This window comes from Cervus elaphus, chromosome 16 (genome assembly GCF_910594005.1).
Source record: "Cervus elaphus chromosome 16, mCerEla1.1, whole genome shotgun sequence".
NCBI lineage: Eukaryota > Metazoa > Chordata > Mammalia > Artiodactyla > Cervidae > Cervus > Cervus elaphus.
The window spans coordinates 7153669-7178062 of record NC_057830.1 but is presented as its reverse complement, the minus strand read 5'-3'; the positions used below and the strand labels follow the sequence as shown (position 1 = coordinate 7178062).

The 24394-nt window shown below is 45.8% G+C and overlaps 1 protein-coding gene across 1 annotated transcript in view; it reads left to right on the top strand.

Annotated features, from left to right (window-relative positions):
- PAPPA (pappalysin 1) overlaps positions 1–24394 on the top strand; it is a 253037-nt gene that overhangs the window by 78885 nt on the left and 149758 nt on the right. The window contains exon 7 of the mRNA XM_043927830.1: positions 6772–7270. Within this exon, the coding sequence (XP_043783765.1) occupies positions 6772–7270 (499 nt within the window). The remainder of the gene's footprint in view (positions 1–6771; positions 7271–24394) is intronic.

Genomic DNA, 24394 nt, shown 5'->3' with positions numbered 1-24394 from the left:
CTTGCAACATAGCGAATCTCATGGCCAGTTGCCTATTCTGGGTCCTTGTGTGGTGTCTCTTTCTTCGAGGCACAGGTCTAGTCCCTGAAGCCAGGCTGACAGAAACCCCACACCCCATCTCAGCCCTCTGTCTTGCCCTCTGTTGCCCTTGGAGACGTCCACACAGAAGCCCCCCGCCCCCCAAATCCTTCATCATGCTCTGCGGGGCAGCTCACACCAACCGTCTTTGAGTAGGGACCCACGGCTACCAGAGGAAGCAGAATCTGACTCTTCACTGAGGTTCAGCGAGAACTCCCCCATTCTCCTTTATATTTTTAGAAAGAAGGTTGAAAAAGGGAAAGCCAGAGATAGAATAAAGCAAGGGAGAAGGATCAGAGAGGAAACATGAGGGAGAAAAATGACAACACTGTGCTCTGTTATCTTCTAAAGTAGCTTGAAATAAAAAGGAGTCGAACTGGGGAACTCTAAACAGATCCGTCAGGAATGTAAAGCCCGAGGGGTGCCTGGGAGAAGCCCTCAGCTCAGGCCCACAGAATCACTTGAGCTGTCAGACGTGGAAGGGACGCCTGGGGTCATCCGGCCCCAATTCCCACCCAGGGCAGGAATCCCCTTTGTGCCAGCCCAGCACCGGCTCCTGTCTTTCCTTGGTCTCCCCATTCTCACACCATCTGCTGGGAAGTTCTTCCTGAAATCTGCAGTGGTGATGTTTTCACCCAAACTGAACCCACGTTGGGTTCTCCCAGAAGCAGCTCTGTGTCTCTTCCATACAAGGAACAAGCCCATCTCCTCTCTGCCCACTGCGGGGACTATATGCACCAGGCAGGCACCATGCCGGGCTCTCTGCAGAGCTGGCTATCTGATAGGGGAGTCGGATGAGTATATGGGGCGTTCTCCATCTGGTGTGGTGAGGCTGGTGCTCATAGACCTACAGAGTGCGGGGAGACAAGTAGGAAGTGGGGGACCTCCCCCCAAACTGAGACTCACGCCCCGCTGAGGAAATGTCAGTGCAGAAGTCAGCAAGGTGCATTCAAGAATGTGAGAGGAGTTGAGAAGACTGGTTATTTTAGTGTGATCTGGAGACTTAAGGGGTTCCTGAGGCTTCTTGGTATGTCCTCCAATGAAAAGATATTTTCATAGTAATACTGTGACACAGCTTACCTTTTTCACTCCCTTTCTTTCCCGAGTGTCCAGTGGTGCTTCCCAGTGACTGCATGGTATGTGATGTTTTTCTGCTTAGATAGCTAATGGGATGCATGCGTATGTGTTCCTGTGTTTTAAAGTCTCTCAGTTTTAATCCACAATATGGTAATGACATAGATACTATGTACAAGAAAAAAAGCTCTTCAATAATGGGGTAGGAACTTAAATGGGCATGGAAGGAAAGGTGTGGACTAGGGAGCGGTTGAACTGGGGTGAGATGTGTAATGACCAGATGAGGGTGGGTTTGAATTACTCTGAGGGTCATAAGGAGATGCCACGTGCCTTGGCAGGGGTCTGGGAGATGGTGAGATGTGCCTGTTATAAAAGATCGCCTGGTCTGCTCTGTGATGAAGAGGTTGGGGGTTGAGTAGACCTGGGGTGGGGTTGAGGGGAGGGAGAAGGGTGCATCTAAGTGGCTGTTATAGAAACCCAGGAGAGGGACGGTGGTGGCCTGGCTGAGGTCAGTGGCAGTGAGATTGGAGAAGAGTCAGTGGGATTGAAAGAGATTTGGGAGGACGATGGGGCTTCCCAAGTGGCATAGTGGTAAAGAGTTCTGCCTGTCAGTGCAGAACAGGCGAGACGTGTGAGTTTGATCCCTGGGTCAGAAAGATCCCCTGGTGCAGGAAACAGCAACCCACTCCAGTATTCTCTCCTGGGAAACTCCATGTGCCAAGGAGCCTGGTGGGCTACAGTCCGTGGTGTTGCAGAGTCAGACATGACTGAGCACGCAGACGTGCACACTGGGTGGATGAAGTAGTAAGACTCTACCCTGAGACTTTTCTGGCTAAAACCATCTTAGTTTGTCCCATCACTTGAATGAATGAAATAATTCCCTGGTATCGTCCCACATCACCATCCGACCAAACTGTCAGTCGGTTAGGTCTGCTCCTGGTTCATCCGTGACCCTCTTAAAGCAGGAGCTGCGGAGCAGAGTCCCGCTGAAGTGTTGAACCACCTCCCCTGTACCCAGAGTTGACTCAGGCCTCCAAGAAAACCCAGCAGCCCTGGGTTTTCCTTTAGGATATGCAAATTCAGTACACGCAGGCCAGGAAAAGACACTGTTCTTTTTTTAGAGCATCCTATTACAGGCTCTGTGATCCATTTGGCTCAGACCCTTTTAATATTCTTGAAGAAATAAACTTTTCCATGAGCCAAGCTCTGCAGTGTATTTCTCAACTCATTTTCATCCTATTTATCTTTGCGTGTTTAAGTTTTTGGACTTCCCAAACTAACATAAAACTCCCCAATCTGTGAGCGATGCCAGACGTATCTTTGGGGTAGGGGAAAGAGCATGGGTGTGGGGAGGATGACGGGGTTGGGGTTTTGGTCTGAGCCTGGCCATCAATGTGCTCTGTGCCCTTGAGTGAGTCACTTTGCTTTTCTGAAGATAGCATCTTATCAACAGAATGTCCTTTCCAGCGAGGATATTCCACAGAGCCACAACCTTATAGTTTTAGCTCCACATTAACAAGATAGAACATTCTTCACTTAACAAACATTTATGGCATATTCACTATGTTCCACTAACTCCATCTTGAGAACTACAGGAAAAATGTAATCACAGAAATTCTTGCCTATGGCCACAGAATGTGGTTGTATCAAAAAGAAACCCTGTTTTCCCTTTCCTTGAACAAAAACTGTACTTCACAGATGAATATTTTCTGAGGTATTCAACACCACGATACACTCGTAGCTCAGGAATCAGATAGCTAGATCTGATTGACTCAAATCTCAAATTCAGATCACTTACGCAAGCATATAATACATTGCAACTGCTGGGTTTTCCGTGAGAGGGTAACGAATGGCTCTGGCTGTTTTCATTTTTTCTTACTTGTGTGAATCTTTTCCCCATTTTTGTGCCCAGAATATTTCAGGTGTGCTGAAGTATACATCTAGAAAAAACTTGGCACCGAGTTTTTATAAACAGTATTTGTGTCAACAGCTGCAGTGTATATACACAAAGATATGTAATAGACGTCTGTACAGATTGTCATAAATGTAAATTTAAATCAGCGTGGGTTTGTATAAATATATTTCACACACGTATATTGCCTGATCTCTAGTGGATTGCTTATATACACGTGTGACTTCATATAAAAAAGATAGGTACTTGTAATGAAGTAACAGTTCCTACGTACTTTTCTTTGTTGCCCCTTCCTTTCTTTCCCTTCCCCTTTCTTTCCTTCTCCCCTCCCTCCCATTCCCTTCCCTCTTTTTCCCCTTCCCTGTCTATCCTCCTCCTGTCCACCTTTCCTTCCCTTTCCTTTTCTCAACCCTTCTCCAAAATTTGTCACCACACAGCTTATCAGCCTCCTGGTTGTGTTCATTTGTCCTTCTTAGGGACTCTGATTTGTCCTCATTGCCTCTCATGTTCCCTTGGCACAGGCAAGAGTTGTGTATTATCCGCACTGATGTAATAGTTTCTTAACTGATTTCACTAGACTGGAAGCTCCGTGAGAGCGGAGACCATGTCTGCAAAACCCATTCTTCCAGGAACTATAACCTAGCCCTGGACACAGGCAGAGGCAGCCATTCTCTGAATGGATGGGTGGGTGGACTGATGGATGGATGGATGGGTGGAAGGGTGGATGAATGGATGAATGGATGGATAGATGGGTGGATGGAGAGTATCTGTGACTCTAAATGTTGGTTTTTCTGAAGGACAACCTTCATTTGCTTGCTTGAAAGTCTTCACTAACTCCCCTGCTGTCTTAGCATGAAGTTCAGTTTCCTTAAAGTGACACCCAAGACCCTTCGTAATCTGGGTTCAGCTTATTTTGCCGGCCTTACCACTTACTGCTTTCCCACTGCACTCAAAGCCACAATCATCTTATTTCACTTTCTCTCTTAACTGTTCTCTTTGCTTGGAATATCTCCTCTTCCCAGGCTTTTACTTGTTAATTCTCCCATATGTGTCAAAGCAGAGCTAATGTATTTGTGAATATGTTTGTCTATTAGGTGTCCCATCCCATTTGAGTTTTATAGTACCCCTTGTGGGGTAGACAACATTAGAGTGGGTGATATGGTGAGAAGCTATATAATTGATATTTTAACCTGTATTTTATTCCTTCAAAGCTTGGCATGCTCTCTAGACCCACAGTATCACATAGTATTCCACTCCCCACCATGGAATTACTTAACCATCTGAGGCTCTGTTTCCTCTTCCGTAAAATGAGTTTCATAAGACCAACGTCATAGACTTATTGGCAGGATGAGAAGAGTTGAGGCATGTAACATGCTTGGCACAGCGCCCAGCACACAGATGATGGTCAGTGTGTGAAGCCTGGTGTTATTAAAGGGACTCAGTGCCCCTTGAAACTCTTTTTTTTTTCTTTTTTTTAACATCTAAAAGTTTGTTCTGATAACCAGACAAGCTCACACTTTGCTAATATTTCTAGTCCTCTTTACTTACTTGAGCATGATGATCAAGCTTAGTTTCTTATCCTTTGGAAAGCATTTGGTCTCTCTGTTGATTAACAAGAAACCAGGGATGAAAGTCGGAGCCAAAGAGATTTGTCATCTTTGCTCTCCTGTGGCTTCCCACCACTGAAAGTCATTTTCTCCAAGGAAGGGAGAAAGATCTCTCCATTTCTTGTCAGCTCCAGGAGAACGCTCGGTGGGGGGCAGGAGTTGTTTACCTGGAACATGCCATGACGTAGCGGGCCCTCATAGTCCCTGGATCCTTCACTCCTTTAACTCCACATGAACACACTAGAAGAGTCTTCACTTAAATATTTATCGAATGTCCACTGTGTTCCCTCTTGCTGTGCCAGGCTCTGCATAAAGCACTGGACACGGCAACTGAGTGAAACAGAACTTAAAAAAAAAGACAAAAATGACAACCATCTTGCAGGATTCTGGTGAGAATCAGATGAACACATTAATGGCTAGGGAATGTGCTTTGTAGGTATTGAAACACTGCCCTTGATAAGGCTTTGTGAATGATTAAGTGCTACGTGAGTACCAAGAGACCCACAAAGTCAAAAGGATCAGGAGCTCTTTGGGTTGGAGAATTGACAGGAAGAAAGACTTCAGGCTTATTTGTGCCTTTGACTGGAATAGCGGGTCTCTTCTATCCAGCATTTGCCGCAACTAATAAATGAAGTTGGCCAAGGGAAGGTGGAGGGAACCTTGTAGTCACATCCATCTCTTCTTGTTCCGATGTGTTATATCTAAAGAGTCTTTTGAATTCCCCTTGTCCTTGGCCCCTCCCCTATCTCCCCTGCCCATTCTCCCTCCTCTTTTTCTCTTCTCTTCTCCTTCTCCCCTGCACATCGTCTCTCTACTCCCTTGGCTGGGCAGAGGCAAGGGCATTGGAGATACTTAACAACTTTCCCTGGAAAGGCTTTTCCACCCAAAATTGGTTTCTAGTTTTCATATTGTGGTGGTTCTTATTATGCTGTAACATTATCATGAAGCCTTTTCAGGCTATGACTGATGGGTTTTTTCCCCCCTTTTGCTTTTGAAATATGCAGCACCTCCACCCCTATCAACCACTGATTTAAAGGGAGGAGAAAAAAAAAGAATGTGGCTCACAGGACAACCTGAGATCTTCCATCCTCCCCTCACTAGCTGATGTGTATCTCTTGCTAGACACCCTTAAATAAATCAGAGCCGGTCATTGCACTGAGTCCTGATTACTTTTCTCAGCAGTGCAAAGGAGAGTTCTCTGAGGGTCTAGGACTAGTGATCTCAGCAGAGAAAAATCCAGAAGTCACGGCTCAGGCTAAGGTCAGTGGGGAATGAGGCATCGTCTCCCCAGGGAAAGACTGGAAGAATCTCTCCTTCCTTCTCCCCGCTCCTAAGCAGCCCTCCCCTCCCTGAGTCCGACTGGACAGAGCTCAGAGAAGCCCCGTGGTATGGAATGACCTCATGTGGAGAAGGGGAGGCAAAGAGATAAGATGGCTCCAGGGCTGTCTTCCACTTCTGTCATTCATGGTTCTAGACAGTTGCCTCCAAGAAAACTCAGCCCAAGAGGCAGAAGCTATCATAACTCACCTCCTCTTCGCTGGAGGTTTCTGGCCCTTCTGTCATTACAAGCAGGTTGTACCAGAGGAGTCTAGTTTATATTAGCGGCTCTCGCGTTCAATCTGGAGAAGGAGGAACTTCAGGGTGAGACAGAACTAGGCTCTGGTGCTGACTTTACACATCAAGCTGTGAGACTCTGGTTAGCTCACTCTACATCTCTAAGCCTTGGTTGCCTCACCTCAGAAATGAGTCCTTGCAAGAATTAAACCAGTTCAGAGGACATAGTGGGTGTTTAGCATGCATCCCTTCTTTCTTTCCATCAAGTGAGAGATGAGGAGGGATAGTTTGGGCCACGACTCAATCGTAAGCAACTTACTTGAAGGTAATTTGAACCAAACGTCTCGTGATTCAGTTTGTTCAGATCCATGTCAATGGGGTAGGAATGAGCAGGGGTGCCGTGAATACAGCAGATTCACCAAGACACTGAGAATCTTCCCTCTCTTTTTACCTTCCCTCTGAGTCCTAGTCTGGCCAGTATCTCCTGAGGGCTGCAGGAAATTCGGAGGACTTTCCAGAGCTCATATCCTCATGTCTTGTCCACAGGTCATCCAGATGTTGAGCAGCCCTGTAAGTCCAGCGTCCGCACCTGGAGCCCCAATTCAGCCGTCAACCCACATACGATCCCTCCAGCCTGCCCTGAGCCCCAAGGCTGCCACCTGGACCTGAGATTCCGCTACCCCTTGGTCCCCGAGTCTTTGACCATCTGGGTGACCTTTGTCTCCACTGACTGGGACTCTAGTGGGGCTGTCAATGACATCAAACTCTTGGGTGTCAGTGGGAATAACATATCCCTGGGGCCTCAGAACATCTTCTGTGATGTCCCGCTGACCATCAAGCTCCGGGATGTGGGCGAGGAGGTGTATGGCGTCCAGATCTACACGTTGGATGAGCACCTGGAGATTGACGCGGCCATGCTGACCTCCGTGGCAGACAGCCCACTCTGCCTGGAGTGTAAGCCACTGCGGTACAAGGTTGTTCGGGATCCTCCTCTCCAGGTGGATGTGGCCTCCACCCTGCACTTCGGTAGAAGGTTCACAGACACGTAAGTGTGCTCTCTGGACGGGGGTGATCAGGTGGGGGGCGGGGGGCTGCAGAGGGATGCGAGGAGGGTCAGAGCGTCCTGCACTGGAAGGAGGGTGATCACAGACAGACTCACCTCTGGGGATTTGTCACCTGGCATTGGGTGTAGAGCTGTCTTAACAAGGCAGAGTTGATATGGTGGGAAGAACAGCGGACCAAGAACCACGAGTCCTGAGTGCTGGTGACAGGTCTAACATGGGACTCTAAGCCTCTCTGACCTCTCTGTAACTTATTTTTCCCAACAGTGAAACGAAGGAAGTTGGATGAGATTAGCAATGAGAAAGTCACTTATTAGTAATGAAAATACAAGAACTGAAGTTTGCTAATGATCTCCTTTTTAGATTACATGGAAGCATATTCATGCACTGTGGTTGCTTTTTGAGGGAAGGGTGAACTTATAGTGGGTTGGCTGGAAACTGGGCATGTTCCCAGATGTTTGCTTAAAAATAATGATGGCTGCTGCTGCTGCTGCTAAGCCTCTTCGGTTGTGTCCGACCCTGTGCGACCCCATAGACGGCAGCCCACCAGGCTCCCCTGTCCCTGGGATTCTCTAAGCAAGAACACTGGAGTGGGTTGCCATTTCCTTCTCCAATGCGTGAAAGTGAAGTCGCTTAGCCGTGTCCAACTCTTAGCGACCCCATGGTCTGCAACCCACCAGGCTCCTCCGTCTATGGGAATTTCCAGGCATGAGTACTGGAGTGGGATAATGATGGCAGGTGAGCATAACCAGTAACCGTCTTTGTTTTCCAGTGTGGAAGAGAGGTTCATACCCATTTGATTCTTCGGCACCCTCACAGCTCTAGGTCCCCATGATTCTTTCTGGGTACTCATTGCTTGGATGTGAGATAATGTTTGTTCTTAATATTCCTTTCTCAAGCCGTCTCTCTATCACCTCCTCCTCAAATATCCTAAGGATTTATGTTTTATGACATGCACCACCTTACTATGAAGCCATTAGTGCTTTTCTTCTCTGCCAAGCCATGGGTTAATGTCTTTGCATCTTTGACTTATTTCATCCTCTCCACAACCACAGCCCTAGTCTCCTTCTCATTTTACAGAAGGAAACTGTAGCTTAGAGATGTGAAGTCACTTGTCCAAGATCACATACTTAGGAAGTGGTGAGGTCAGGATTGGAATTCATCCTGGCTCCGAAGCCAGTGCACTTAACCACTGTTCAATTAAAGATGTAATCCCAATTTCTGCTTTAATTTAACAAATGAGGGGGCCTTGGCCTCACCTAGTGTGGATACCAAGAGTCTATGAAGTCACATCTGTTGAACCTCACCTCTTCTATGTACAAGCGACATGGATAGGGAACATTTTGAGAACTGAAAAGAACAATAGCTCAGGAGTCAGACACCTTGTGTCTGGCCCCAGCTGATCTGCTGACTCACGCTGGATAAATCAGTCAATCTCTTTGAGTTTTGATTTACTTTCTGACTGATGAAAATGTGGAAGTCGATGGTAACTATGGGCCTTTTGTTGCACTTTCTTTGGTTCTAAGAAGATATAAGACATAATCTCTGCTCTGTCTGTTTGAAAATATGTGCTAAGCCAGTTATTAATAGAAACCAAGTTCTGGAGGAAACTTTTAATCTCTTTAAGAGACAGAACCACTTTCAGACACTTTACCAGCACTTCCTTTTACAAGGCCGGCAATTAACGTGCACATTGCAAGCAAACCCTTGCCCGTTCATTGACTCCGAGATGAAGAACATCTGTTTAAGAACTCAGAGGGAGCCCTTGGTTTGTGTTTGAGGATGTACTTAAAAGATCGTCTTGCCTTGAGAATCCTGCATAACCCCGTCTCTTCCATCTCCTCACTTGTCTAGAATGGTAAAATTCTATAAATATGCATCCACTTAACATTTCTGTGTAAAACAAGGAAGAGAAGAAATAATAGATGTCTTAAAACCTCAACTTAGACACAGTTCTTTTTTTTTGTTTTCCTTAGCCTGGAGCTGTGAGCCTGTAAGAGCTAACATGGGTTGATAAGTACAGGATGGTAGATTTCACCAAAGAAGTAAAAACACCCTGAGTTCTCTTCTCAGCTAAGCCACTAACTTGCCATATGTTCTTAGACTAGTCACTTACTCTTTCTGGACCTCAGAGGCCTTACATCCACAAAGAGGAGGTTGTACTAGATGAGGGATTCTCAGACTTGAGTTGCACATTACAACATTTGGGGACATTTTAAAATCATCTCCAGCTTATTTACATCCCTGTCTCCTCCTTCCTCCTGGTCCTGCCCCAGATATTGATTTAATAGGAGAATGAGGCATAACCCTTAAGCCTTTAACATCTCACTGGTTGATTCTAACTTGCAGCCAAGTTTAAGAACCTCTGCACCAAAGCAGGCTCTTGAAGTGTGGCCCAGACCAGCAGCATCAACAGGATCTGGGAATTTGGAAAGGGCAGGTTGTTAGGCCCCAGCCCAGACTGCTGACTAAGAAACTCTGCCTACAGGACGTCTGCAGATGAATCTGATGCTGTTTGAAGTTTAATAGTTATTATTCTCACTGATCTCTAAGCCCCAGGAAGCTCGAAGTTCTCTTTACTCATATGGCTGACTACTCATTCAATTTACAAGTATGTATTGAGGGCATTCTAGATGCCGTAGTCTGTGCTGGGAGCTGTAGATTTCAGAGATGACTCAGTCCTCTGTCCTTAGACACTCACACTTTATTGCTGAAGACCTTAACCACTTGGTAAAAATGCCAAGTCCTCGGCCAGTTTGCTTCCCAGATCACCACTCTTCAGGTCCAGACTGTGCACCATTTGTCCTTCCATCCTCAACAAATGTTTCTGAGGTCCCTCCTGTATGGCAGGCACAAGGGCTAGACTGAGTCCTTCCTTGACCTTTTCCTCTTTGTCTTTCTTGAATCCCAAGGAATTTATTGGAGACCTGGGCTGGGCTGGGTTCCGTTTCCTGACTTGAAAGTTCTCTGAGACTCTGAAAAAATAAAATATCGTTCCAAGTCAACCTACTATTTCAACTCCTTTATCTCTTGGTAATTCGAGTTCTAAACTCCAACACAAATACCTCTTTGTGTGTGTGTGTGTGTGTGTGTGTATGTGTGTGTCTGACTGCTTTCACATTTTTTCCATATCAAATAAATTGGCTGTTAGACAAGTTCTATATAAAGACTGTTTTGGAGAAAAAGAGGAGAGAGAGAAAAAAAAAAGCTTTCTTTTTCTTCCCTGACTCAACCCATTACATGATTCCTTGACCTTTGTCTTCATTTTTTTCTCTCAACAAAAATATTTATTCTTTCTGTTATCTATACTGGAGATAGTTTCCCAAGGTATGACATTGATGAAGGGAGAGGCTTCTGTGCTTACCCGATGGATGCTTCTCGTAGACTGATTGCTCTTGGCCAGCACAGGGGAGAACTGTGGACTGTCTCCCTTAAGTGGAAGCTCTCCATTAAATGAGGTCTGACACTGACAGAGGAAAAGGGGACCCATGCTGACTCCGCTCCTAACTCACTATGTGACTTGAAGGCACATTGCTTCACCTTTGTTTTTGGGTTTTGTTTTTTTTTTCTACCTGTAAAATGAGGGGACAACATATAAAGCTTTTCTCTGTGGATAGGAGTTGTTCTTAGGTGATTCATTCTCTTTGGTTGGTTGTTTTTTAATAGTAAAAGGGACTCGGCAGAGACTGTTTGTCTCTGAATCAGTACCCAGCATAGACCTTACTGGTTCTGCATGTCCTAGTGAAACGACCTAATACAGCTGGTAATGGCAGTTCTTGTTTTTATTTAGTTGTTCAATTGTGTCTGACTCTTTTGTGACCCATGAACTATAGCCCAGCAGGTTCCTCTGGCCATGGGATTTCCCAGGCAGGAATACTGGAGTGGGCTGCCATTTCCTCCTCCAGGGGATCTTCCCAATCAGGGATCAGAACCCATGTCTCCTGCATTAGCAGGCAGATTTGTTACCAATGAACCACCAGGGAAGCCTGGTCATGTCAGAGTCAGGTTTAAAACCCAGGTCTAATTCCAAACCCCACCTTTTCAGCCACAATACTCCACCTGCTGTAATAATGCAGAGACAGAATTTTAGAGCTCAGACCTGCATCCAAGCTGGCTGAAGTTCAAGATACAGAAAGCAGAAGACAGGATTACAATTCACAGGCTACCAGCCCGCAGACCGTTCCTGAGACCTGCTCTTGGAATCCAGCAACACGAAATGCATGGCCAGGTCTTTTTGTGTCTGGCTGGGAAGGAGTGAGGACACTTCTGTTTCTAACTTGACTGCCAAGTGCTTCTGCACTAGGCACCATACTCCTCGGGTCTGTATTGAATCTCCAGCTGTCTCTAATAAATAAAGACTCTGGATAAAACTAGCCCTTCTTTTTGGCTTGGAGAAAGTGAGATATAAAGCGAACCAGGAACAGCAGATAGCAGCTCACTTTCATTATTCATCAACTTATCTGTTCATCCATCCATTGTCAATTCAGAGGTTTCTAACCCAAACTTGGAAGAACTGAGCTGTAATTGAGGAATATAAACTCCTTGAGGACTGGATTTTTACCTCTTTATCTGCTGGTGCGGTCCAAGTGCCTACAACAATTCCAGGCACAGAGTCGGCATTCAGTAAATATTTTTGAATGATTCTTAAATAAAGAGTGGGAAGGGGTTTAGCAGTTGAAGAGAAGTGGAGAAGTGGTAATTTACTAAGTAGCTACTATATGTCAAACACATACTAAGGTCTTTGCTTAGGCGATCTTATTTGACTTAATCTGTACAACAACTCCACCAAGTAGGTGGTCCTATACCCCAAATTACAGATCAGAACCTGAAACTCAAAGTCTACACAGCTATCAAACAGTGTAACCATTGCTGGCGTTTGCACGGGAGTTCCATCAACTTCAGTGATAGTGCTATTAATTATTCTTCTCTAGTTGAACAAATTTGTCTGTGTGGCCTACTTTGGTTGTGCCTCTCTGTTCTTAGAATCATTGATTTAGAGCTAGAAATATTCTCAAAAGTTGTTTCTCCCCACCAGCTTATTTGTCTGTCCAAATTAATTAATCTATCAATTCTTTCATATTCAGACCTATTAAGGTGCCAATACAATCTCTATTTTACCTCACATCCTTGGTATTCTCAATGTAAGTCTTGGAATAAATGAAGAATGATAAGGGAAGGATGAACTTTCCTGGTAACTCAGCTGATAAAGAATCCACCTGCAATGCAGGAGACTCTGGTTTGATTCCTGGGTAGGGAAGATCCCCTGGAAAGGAATAGGCTACCCACTCCAGTATTCATGGGCTTTCCTATTGACTTAGACGGTAAAGTATCTGCCTGTGATGCAGGAGACCTGGTTTCAATCCGTGGGTTGGGAAGATTCCCCTGGAGGAGGGCATGGCGACCCACTCCAGTATTCTTGCCTGAAGAATCCCCACTGACAGAGGAGCCTGGCGGGCTACAGTTCATAGGGTTGCAAAAAGCTGGACACAGCAGAATGACTAAGGACAGCATAGCACATCAAGGGAAGGATGTATTCACATGATCTTGGTGGAAATTGTTGTGAATATGAGTCCGCATTTTACAAATCAAACCCTAAGTCTCTTCCCCTGGATTCCACATACTCAGAACCCCCATTGGTAAGTTCAGAAACTTTATAGTTCACTCATCAGTTCATCTTCTGGGTGTATATTTGTTGATTCCCATCATGAACCCAAGCACTTTCAAGGCACTAGCAATGCAGTAGTGAATAGAGCAGAGAGGATCCTTACTTTTACTGATCCCTGGGATGTCGTTGGAAGAGACAAACCAGGAAGCGCTACACAGTGCCCCAACTGGTTAGAATATAGTGCTTTTCAGACAGGTTGTCAGGCAAGGCCTCTGTGATAAGGTGACATTTGAACAGAGACCAGAAGGGTCTCCTCGTGACTTATAATAAAGGCTGGGTGACCTGTCATCATTGAGATCCTAGCCTGTTTGGAACACAAGTGTCTTGTAACATGATCCTTGGTCTTTGATTACTGTCTGACCTATCTTATCTTTAGCTGTGTTTGTTTATTCCTCTTACCTGGTTCAGATTCTTAAGAACAAAATTTAGCACGCTTATTTGTAACACAGTCAGGGTTCCATGAGTGCTTGTTGGGTAAGGGTGTGAAGAATGAGTCAGTGGTAGCACAAAGTGGGACTTCTCAGAGATGAGTTTCTTGCCTCCAGATCTTAGCCATAAGGACATGTGATGCCATATTAAACATCAGAGGATTGGGAAATGTTAGACCAAATCAGGGTCACCTGAAACAGGCGGGTCTTTCATGCTGTTTCTGTGACTCTCAAGCTGAGTCACCATTTCATTTTTTTTCCTTAGGGCCATTTCTTTTCCTGGCTCTTTCTGTATATCACTTAGTCATGTATTCTTTGTTCTTATATATGTTCCTTTTTTTTTTTCTTTCATTCATCAACCAAATAGTGAAAATCTGTACTTCAGTCGTGTTTGGTAGTAACTCCTGTATTCACAGATATTTACTAGGTGTCTTGTTCTGTGCCATGCTCTACACTTGAACTAGAGAGCCCTGATGCCTGGCCTTATGAGCACACAGTTTAAAGGGGGAAACAGGAAAAAAAAAATCAGGTGATTATGCTGCAGCATGAAAAGTGTGTGGGGTGAGGCGCATAAGAAGGCTATATAAAACTCAAGAATGGTCTCTAACCCAGCTTGAGATGATTTAGGAAGGTTTCTTAGAAGAAGTTATGTCTGTCTAAGTTGAGACCTGGAAGAGGTAAGAGTTGATTATTGAAGAAGTTTGCCACAGGATGGATGGTTGAAAAATGGATGCTCATCAAAAATTGATAAATACATAAACAAATGAATGAATGAGTGAATGAATGGACAAATCTAATGTGCTTCCTGGCAGAAGAGCATGTTCAGTCTCAGATCACTTGTAGAGTTTGGAGGAGGGTATGTAGTCATCTGGACTGTTTATCCACTTTGATCCTTAAACCTGCTTCATTCCTTTTAAGTGCTACATAATATGCCACAGTAGGAATGTGCTACAGGTTATTTAGCTGTACTCGTGGTCACAACGACTCAAAAAATGGAAGTGCTTTGGCTTTGCCCATTGGATGCGTAAAACATGACTTTTCCTTGGTGTTCCTGTGATTGAGCATCTTGAGTGAGCATCTTTTCAAATATTGACTGGCTTTGCATCTCCTCTCCTGTTACTTGTCTATTAACATGTCTAAGTGCTGTTTAATTGTTAATCTTATCACATGTCGGTTTTCCTAGCTGCTAAATTGGGATTTTAATATCAGTCCTCCTGCATATCCATCAGTGTTCTAGGAATCTAGGGTAAAATGGATTGTCAGGAATGAACTAGCGTTTATGAAGGAGTTACTCTTAGAAATCATATATTCATTGATATCTTTCTCAAATGCCCCTTGGATGGGAACCATGCCACCTTTGAAGATGCAGTGTTTAATAAAAACCAACCCAGGTTCTGACCTCAGCAGAGTCTAAATTTAGTCTCTCTGTTAACCACCATCACATATGCAGGTAACGTCTGCTACCAGTAGTACTAGCTTAACTACTGCTAATAATTACCATGTAGAATATACTTCATATATGCTCAGTCATGTCCAACTCTTTGCAACCCATGGACTGTAGCCCACCAGACTCCTCTGTCCATGGGATTTTCCAGGCAAGAATACTGGAGTGGGTTGCCATTTCCTTCTCTGGGGGATCTTTCTGACCCAGGAATAGAACCTGGGTCTCCCACATTGCAGGCTGGCTCTTTACCATCTGAGCCACCAAGGAAATCCCCAGTAAATACTTCATATACGCTTAGTATTTTTTATAAGCCTACCAATGAGATATAGCTATCACTATGCCTTATTTTTAGATGCATAAGGTCAGACTCAAAATGATAAAGTCATTCATTTAAGGTCTTACAGTAGATAGATGCTAGAGTCAAGTTTTATATCTCCTTGCCTGACCCTAACAGATGTGCCTGGCAAACTATAGAGCATAATCATTATTATGACAGAAAAAGGATAAGGTGGTATCTTGATGAATGGAGAAAGTAGATGTTAAAACTAGTTTTTCTTGTTTCCAAGAAGCAAGAGAATAAACACACACAAGATAACTTCTTTTCCATCTAATTTTTGAACATTTAAGCAGATGAGGAAAAGGAGGCTTGACAAAGTGTGGTCATGGTCAGACCAGCATGGTTTCCAAGAAGCTGTTACTGAAATGCACACCTTGCCTGCATTCTGATGTTCTGTCCCCGGGACAGAGGAGCAGCATCAGGATTGGTAGCTATTTCTACAGGCCCAGAACAAATACCTCTGTTCCTAGCTCAGGCTAGCAGTGTACATAGTCAGCACAATCTTCCCCTTTTTCTGGAAGCTGGGTATTATCCACCTACAGCTCCCTCTCATCCGTCTTAGGCCAAGTACCTCTCAGAATGAAATACGGGCTCTGGGAACATTAGGGTAAGCAAAAGGGTTTAGCAAAATCAACGGATCTCTGGGATCAGCAGCAGCCATAGAAGTGCTCTCTGTCTATAAGTTCCCTCATGATTTTGAAAGTGTGAAGAGCCCCTGTTTGGTGCTCACACCATTGAGATCACTCATCTATGGATCAGTCTGATGCGTTACTTGGCTTTTAAACCAGGTTGTCATTCTAGTGTCTCTTCAACAGATAGTAAGACTCACCGAAGTTAAGTGTTGAACTCAAGCCTCCGTTGATAAGCATATTCATTCATGTAGTCAGCCTTTTAATAGTAAGTGCCTTCTGCCTGTTAATCTCCACACTGGCACTGCAATTCTGAATCTTATAATTGGTTAGGGGGGCTGGTCTGAATAATAGCCCAAATAAAAATATAATTACAGACTGAAGATTATTATTATGAGAGGTTATAATAGAGGATAATTCCCTCTTAAACTAAGGGAGGATATACAGAAGACAAGACTGGAGATACAAGCAAGGGCAGGATGGTGAAGGGAGGTTATGTGATGGAGTTTGGATTTGTTCATTGGGAAGTGGAGGGCTAAACCCATCAGATCTGTATTTTTATAAACTTGCTCTTGGTACCCTGTGAAGAAAGGGTTGAGGAAGAGTGAGAAAATCCATCTAGAGGCTATTGCTAAAGTGCAAGCCAGAGATGATTATTTGCAGGAGAAGCGGATGAATTGGAGGAATGCTTACAATGTAGAACCAACAGGACTTGGCGATGTATTGGCCTCAAGGGTTCTGAGAAGGAGCTGTCCAATGACTCCCAGGTTTCTGGTTTGAGTATCTGGAATGAAGGAAATGTTATTTCCTGACATGGAGGAATAGATTTTAACTTAGTGTTTTATTAGAGGGTGGGGTGGATCAAGCACTCCCTTGGAAAACAATGAGTTGGTGAAGCCGGGTCGCCTGGGGTGTCCTAACGTCACCTGCTTCTTTGCGCTTTGGCTGTTCTCCCTGTGGGTCGGTAGGATGGGCTGGACTTAGTGGTACAGCACCCATTCCTGATTTTTTAGGAAAACAAATGACTAGGAAAGAGAAGGAAAATAACAGCCGTCAGAGTAATTACAGATGTGGGAAGAATGGAGGAATTTATCTCACACTGGGCATTGGCAACAGGAGTGGACAAAAACCCATTCAGTCTGCGCTCAGAGCCGATGAGAATCCTCAGGACAGAGCTTGATGGGTTTATGTTGTGTCTGTTAAAGCAGGAACCTCAGACATGACTTAGGAGAGGCTGAATGCAGAATCAGGAGATCTGATTCCCAGGCCAGCACACAAGGGCCTTGCTGCGTGACCCTGGCCAGATTCTTTCAATGCTTTTGAGCCTTAGCCCTGATCCCTGGAAAAAAAAAAAAAAAAATGGGTGATGATTCCTATCCATACAGCCTCACGAAGGGTGTCCTGAAAAACTAATGAGCTAATGAACTTGCAAGAACATGATGCAATCTGGGGGACTATAAAGACTGAAATGTTCATGATTCTTCCTATTGTTTGGTTTTCATTAGGGTTGTTCTTGGCCTGACCGGAGAGTATTTGTGAAAGACAAACACACAGACACGCACAGACACACACATGAAGCGTTTCCCGGTCAGCTCTACCCGGAGTTCAGTGCTGGATCTGGAGGCAGAAAAGATAGTTGCGCTTTAATCTCTGTAGCTGAAAAGAAGAAGAGAGAAAACCCACGAAGGGCCAGCCCTGGAGTCAGGAGACCTGGCTTGCGGTGCTGATCTCCTGAGATTGTGCTATATTCCTGGCCCCTGACTCCCCAGTTGTGAGCCTGAGCACCACCACCTCACCCCCATCTATGAAATGAAGGCCTAGGTAGCTGACTCTCAAAGGCATTTCCAGCTTTGACATTCTGTTCAGACCGCCCTGGAGCTCTTCACTGCCCCGAATGTCTAACTCTGTGAGAGAGAAGGGAGCAGGCTGCATGTCCCCCGGGAGCTCAGAGACGGGCCGTCTGTAAAGAAACCCTTCCAGGTGCGCTGGGGCCCTTGGAACTCCTCCCTGACCTTCTCTCTCTCTCTCTCTCTTCGAGTTCTCCAAGCTCTCCATTTGGGACAGTTTCAGAATGCGTTGGTGCATTTTTTTTTTCCCTGTTCCGTGATATCTTGGCCTTGACAGTGAGATACCAGAGATGGGAACTAGGTTGCTTTTGCTGCATTATCTTCAGCTTCTCGTATAAGGACAGGCATGAAGCAGATGGCCAATAAACGTAGGTCAGTAAAGGCATGAATGAATGGATGAGTAAACGCTTCGGCAGGTCAGTAAGTGGTCAGAAATCTGTGACAATTCAGACGGTACCTGGTATATCGGATGTCTTCCTCTAAACGTCTCAACCGGATTAGTCACCAGAGGCGCAAAAGGAGTAAAGAAAACCTCACAGCTCGGCCTCCTCTCCTCTTTGGGCCTCAGTGTCCTTATCCCTCAAGTCAAGGGACAAAGCCAAATGATGTAAGTCAGCCTGCTGTTCACTCCGCAGGCATTGATTTAGTGCTGTGCGTGTAACCGGCCCCATGCTGGGCAGTGGAGATAGAGGAGGAACCATCCCAGTCCTCTGGGAGCTTCATCTCATTAATATGAGAAGGGAACACCTAAGTGGTACCAAAAGTGAGAAAAGTGTTACATTAAGGGAAGCAAAAGGGTTAGGAGATCCTCACTCAGCTTAAAAGGTCAACAAGACCCTCCTAGAAAAGGTGGCATCTTCCCTGGAAAATTCCATGGACAGAGGAGCCTGGTGGGCTCCGGTGCACGGGCTCACAGAGTCAGACACGACTGGAGCTGCTCAGCAAGCAGGCACACCAAGGCCAGGCCGATTAGATGGGGATCTGGTGGCGGGGAGGGGGGTGGTGCCATTTGTTCCTGCTGACTGTGGGGTAAATTTGGAGGAGGGGGAGAGTTTGAGCAAAGAAGCCAGAGAGATTGAGAGGAGGAGGTCTGTAACGATGGTTCTAGAGTGCAGGCTAAAGGGCCTGGACTTCATCCTGAGGGTGGTAAGGACCCACTCGATATCTTGAGGTAAGAGGATCCTGATGAGATTTGGTTTTAAGACCACTCTTTGGCTGTGTGCGGCTAGCTGGGTGGATGTAAGGTTAGAGACCCCGACCATAAATGGAGAGGGAGGTTAGACAGTGTTGCGGACTGTAAAGCAGAAGATGGCCCTGATCTACAGCCGTCAGGGTGGGAGCAGAGGGAGCTTGGGGGGCTAGGCAGTGGTGATGGATGGATGGGGACCCCATGGTGGTCAGGAGGGGGAGGCAAAGGAGTGGGTCCGAGAAGTGTCTGTGGTACTGGGGTCACTGAGTCACGTGATGGGAAGACAGGGCTGTTTGGTTCGGGATGAGAGGAGGAGCAGGAGGAGGAGCAATGGAAAAGTGTCTTCCCATTATCAGTCTATGAATCGGTGGCAGGCAGGCAGCTGCAGTTGGCTTTGAACCGTGACATTTCCGTACATAGATTCAGGAGCAATGGAGGTGAGCTTGTGCATGCGTGCACGCGTGTGTATGTGCGTGTGTGTGCATGTATGCATGTATACGTGTGAGTGTGTGTGTGTGTGTGTGTGTATCAAGGGTGGGCAGACAGGACCTGTGAGACCACCTGTTTTCATCATCCATCGATCCTCAAAGTGTTGTCCGGTGTTCTCAAAGGTCCCCTGGGGGGGTCGTGGGGTTAATCTTCTGTCGCACTAATACCTATAACGTTACAAGGCATGGGCTTTGTTTTCTGCCCAGGATTAATCATTCACTCATGGGCTTTAATATAAGCCAGACACCACCTCACTGTGCCTCATGCAGAGCGATGCCAGTCCCCCCTTCCATTTTAGCGCCAGCGTTCACATTCCTGTTGTCAGAGTGGGAAGCAGAGTTTTTTTTTTTTTTTGCCCCAGCTTCAGTATCCTATAAACCGAATGATTTGAAATCTCCCATCCAAGGATGTTAGTCAAAAAAACACCAAGAAAGCTGGACTCTGCCATTAATTTTCTGTATGACTTGGGGCAATGAGTTTCCTCCTCTCTGGCCTCAAGCATCCAGCCCACAGTGAGACGCTCTGCACAGGATGGCTGAGGCCTGATTTCTACATGTCTGTGTGTCCTTCTTGTGCAAAGCTACTTGCATACAAGCTCCGTCCCCAAGTTTTCAGCAGAGAGAATTCTGGGGTACTCACACCTCCTACCATCTGGGAATTAGACTCAAAAACTCTCAGACTGAAAAGGAGCACTGAAGCCCTGACCCTTTATAAGAGCACTGGGCCCAGAGCTGACTGCTGCTACTGCTAAGTCGCTTCAGTCGTGTCTGACTCTGTGCGACCCCATAGACAGCAGCCCACCAGGCTCCCCCGTCCCTGGGATTCTCCAGGCAAGAACACTGGAGTGGGTTGCCATTTCCTTCTCCAATGTGTGAAAGTGAAAAGTGAAAATGAAGTCGCTCAGTCATGTCTGACTCTTCGTGACCCCGTGGACTGCAGCCTGCCAGGCTCCTCCGTCCATGGGATTTTCCAGGCAAGAGGACTGGAGTGGGGTGCCATTGCCTTCTCCACTGGACCCAGAGAGGGGAGGCCATGTCCTCAGAGTCACACAGCCCTTTGATGGCAGGATGGGAACTTGAACCTGGGTCTTCCTGATTCCCATTGCAGGTGATGCTTTTCCCACAACGCAGAGGGCTGGAGTTGGGCCAGACCTGGGGATTCAATAGCTTTGAGCTCCGCTCTCCCTGATCACCAAGGAGCCTCCGTCGGCTGCTTGGAGTGAAATCATAGCAGGCGGACGCTAGTAACGTCATGGCAGCTGGTGCTGGTGAGGGGGGTGCTATAGGAAATGAGAGAACGCATTTGGCCCAGCTCCGGGTCCACGTGACCCTCTGAGAGCCCTCATTTCAAAACAAACTCAATCTTTTAAGTTCAAGTTCTCCCTCTCGTCAGAAACGTGACTTCCTGCTCCTAAGAAGTCCGGCTTACCAAAGGGGCTCGGCAGACTCCGTGGACATCAAATAGCTCTTACAAAATAGCGTTTTGATGAGTTAAGTGTAAATGAATCAGAAACATAAGGATTACATTTTCCCCAAGCGCACATGGGTTTCCAAATTCAAGGGGAAATGTCGTTTGCTAGCTGCACGCCGAGACTTTCACCGAATCCAAAGCATTCTTGGGGAGGGTGAGGGCTGCGGGGGGTGGTGATGGGGGCGATGGGGGTGGAGGAGGGCAGGAGGGAGAAGAAAGAGACACCCAGCCCCCCAAATGGTTTTAGATGTGGTGCCAAATTCGAAAATGCTGTGGGGCTCACCCTCTGCCAGTAATAAAATCGCTGGCCACCCAGAGAGGCCAAGGGGAGGGGAAAGGAGGCTGCCTTCCGCGCTGGCCCCGAGTCCTCCACAACTGTGCTCACTTAGCGCCGCCCCGTCACCGGCCGTCACCGGCCCCCCGCTCGGCTCCTGGCCCCGGCGTGGCCTCGCGTTCACGCTGTGCTGAGCGCCTTGTTTACCTCCCACCGTATCTGGTGTTTCGGCTCCCGGGGGTCTTGGCGACCGGTCAGCTTGTCACAAGCCCCTGCTCTGTAATCAAGAGCCCTGTCCATCACCAGCAGGGGTGTTTGGGGAAGCTGTCACACAGCGCCTTTGGTTGCCTTCAGGAAAAACAAGAGTCCCTTGTAGTCCTTTTCCTCCCTCCTTGCTTTAATGCTATCCAGGTGTGGCATTTCCCCCAGACTGGGAAATGTCTTCCCTTCAAATCTGCACCGGACGCAACCAACCAGCTAGATCTCAGGCCTGCTGTTACCTTATCCCCGGATTTGAAACTCGGAATCTTTTTCTAATTTCCACGTTGCCCCTCCATTCTTTGTCTTGTGTTTTATTGCACTGCACCAAGAAAGTAGAAAATCATTTCAATTGGTGGTAAAAGATGATTAAAACAAAATAACAAAGGCCTTGGCTGCAAACTGTTAGTTTTATTAAATTTGCTACTGTGTTGTAAATTGGTACCAGGGCAAACCTTTGGACAGTTATTTCAAAAGCTGCTGGAATTCATCAGTTGAGTGTATACATCTGCTCCTTTCTGAGCCTTATACAGAGTGAGGGCTGCGTCGTCAGCAGGGAAAGAATGAGTTGGGTGTTACCTGCGTGAGAGGGGTGGACCCAAGTCCCATTGGGAGGGATACACAAGCCCAGTGGATTCTCGGATCCCTGCTTTTTCATTCTTTATTCATTTAGTCCAGACCACGAGTTGGAACTCACAGCAGCCCCCAAGAGGAATAGTGGATGGACATTGTAAGACGAAAGTTCATTTTCCCAGACAAAGATTCTCTTCTTAGCAATGGAATCTCGGTATTCTGAGATGCACAGCTTTAATAAAAGGGCACTTGAATGGAAGGGGCTGTGGTCCACCAGGTCCTGCTCTGGCAGGAGGGTAGGGGGCAGTGGATTTAACCCAGGCTGTCTAAAGACCTGGGTGCTGGTTTGATATCTCAACTGCTGTTAAACCATCTATTCTGACTTACGTAGCTGGAGACGGGGGACTTGGGAAATCATTGCATTCAGTCCCCTGCTTTTACACCAGTGGGTTCCCATCGCTCAGTGACCCATGCCGCAGTATCTTCCTCAGAACCTTCCACCATTTACTGCACGCTCTCAGCTGACCATTGCCATCAAACTTTAGCACTTCCTTTGACTTAGCTTGAAGGCCAGTCTTAATGCACTGTTCTTCCTCTCAAAACATTTACCTGTGTCCTGTTCTTTGCTGTTCCTACTGAATGCCACACTCATCATTTATGTCTTGACATTTTCCCTATGTGCACTATCTCAAACTGTTAATTCCTTCAGCAGATACTGTTGGAGACGTCGCCTGTGCCAAGCACTGTGCTAGTTAACAGAGATGTAGCAGTGAAAGGCTGATGTTTCTTTTTGTCCTAAGAACGCTTAATATACACCAGGGAAGACATCTGATTGCAACAAAGGGTGCTGAATTTTATAATCAAATGTGGGGAGATATGGGCACTTGGGAGAGGAATCAAGCTAACAGTGTTAGGAGTCTTCCCTTTCTCATCCTTCTAACCGCTCTTGGACCCTCTTTTCTGTTGGTGCTCTTTAAGGTCTTCCTTGAATTACAGTCAAACTGTATTTGGCTTATCCTCTCTTTTGCCCACTGAACTATTTGAGAACAATGATGTTGCCTTCTTCATCTTTGGAATGGCTCCTACCAGAAGTTTCTTACATCCTTCTTATTTGAATTGCACAAGGAAAGCAGCATTGGGAGAGGGGAACTAAGTCATCTGAAATCACAGCCAAAGTTAATTGAAGAACCTTAGTCATTTTTCCTGACAAGTGGTCCAGGTGACATCCACAGTGATGCCAAAATGCCTTTCGAGTTGTCCCTTCCCAAAGGCAGAGGATATTCTCTGCTTCAGATAATTAACAACTGCCCTCTTCCCATAAAACCTAAGCCCAAAGGACCTCTTAACCTAAAACAAAAATCAAGTGTTCTCGTAAAGATTCAGGGTGATACCCAAACAAAATTGGAATTAGGAGTATATTATTACTGCATAGGGGTGGGGAAAAAAAGCTGAGTGTATGAATGTTAAGAAATCCTTTGGAGAAGACCACTCATAGCTTGAGCCATTCAGTGAGGAAGGATATTTTGTTGTAAGTTTTAGTTCTCTTTAATCAATTTAGAATATGACAACGTCTAGCACAGTGCCCAAACTTGATAGGTAGTTTATTCCCACATCGTTCATCCCATGGGAAATATTTGGTCTTTCTGCCTTTCCTCCAAACCAGCTCTCTCTACTGCTGCCAAAATAGTCTTCCTTGGAACAAAGGTGGTTGTGTCCTTTGCCTTGAAAGCCGTTTCTCTCTTCTTCCCCCAGCGTGGTCTCCTTCCGCCTCCTGTCAAGCCAGTGTACCTTCTCTGAGAAGTCTTTTCAGACTCCTCCTCTGTGTCCGATACTACCTGTGGTCCTGTAGACCTCTTTAACCTGTGTGAAAGCCACTCATTTTATTGTCTTTTCTTCCCCACAAGCCTATGAGTATCCTAAAGGCAGGCCTATATTTTATTAATCTTTGAATCCAGGAAACCTAGGAGAAGTTGGGACAACTCAGTGAATGCTATTTGGATGAATGAATGGATCAGCCAGGGAAATGATACACATATATTTATTCAGGATTTGAAAAAGTGGTCAAAGTCATGAAAGTAATTAGACAGCATAAAGCTAACTAGCTGGACTTACTTCTCCTGTGCCCTTTTTTCATGACCACTAAAGGTGAAATGGACTTCCCTGGTGGCTCAGCTGGTAAAGAAGCCGCCTGCAATGAGGGAGACCTGGGTTCAGTCCCTGGGTTGGGAAGATCCCCTAGAGAAGGGAAAGGCTACCCACTCCAGTATTCTGGCCTAAAGCATTCCATGAACAGCATAGTTCATGGGTTCACAAAGAGTTGGACATGACTGAGCGACTTTCACTTCACTTCAAAGATGAAATAGTATTGACATATTTGTGCACGTACATTCATAGAAAATTGTGTGTTTGTGTGTGATAATACACAGAAAGATACATGAAGGATGCTAACCAGAATGTTCTTCTTTTAAAAAAATTATTCATTTATGTGATTATTAGTGTTTTTTC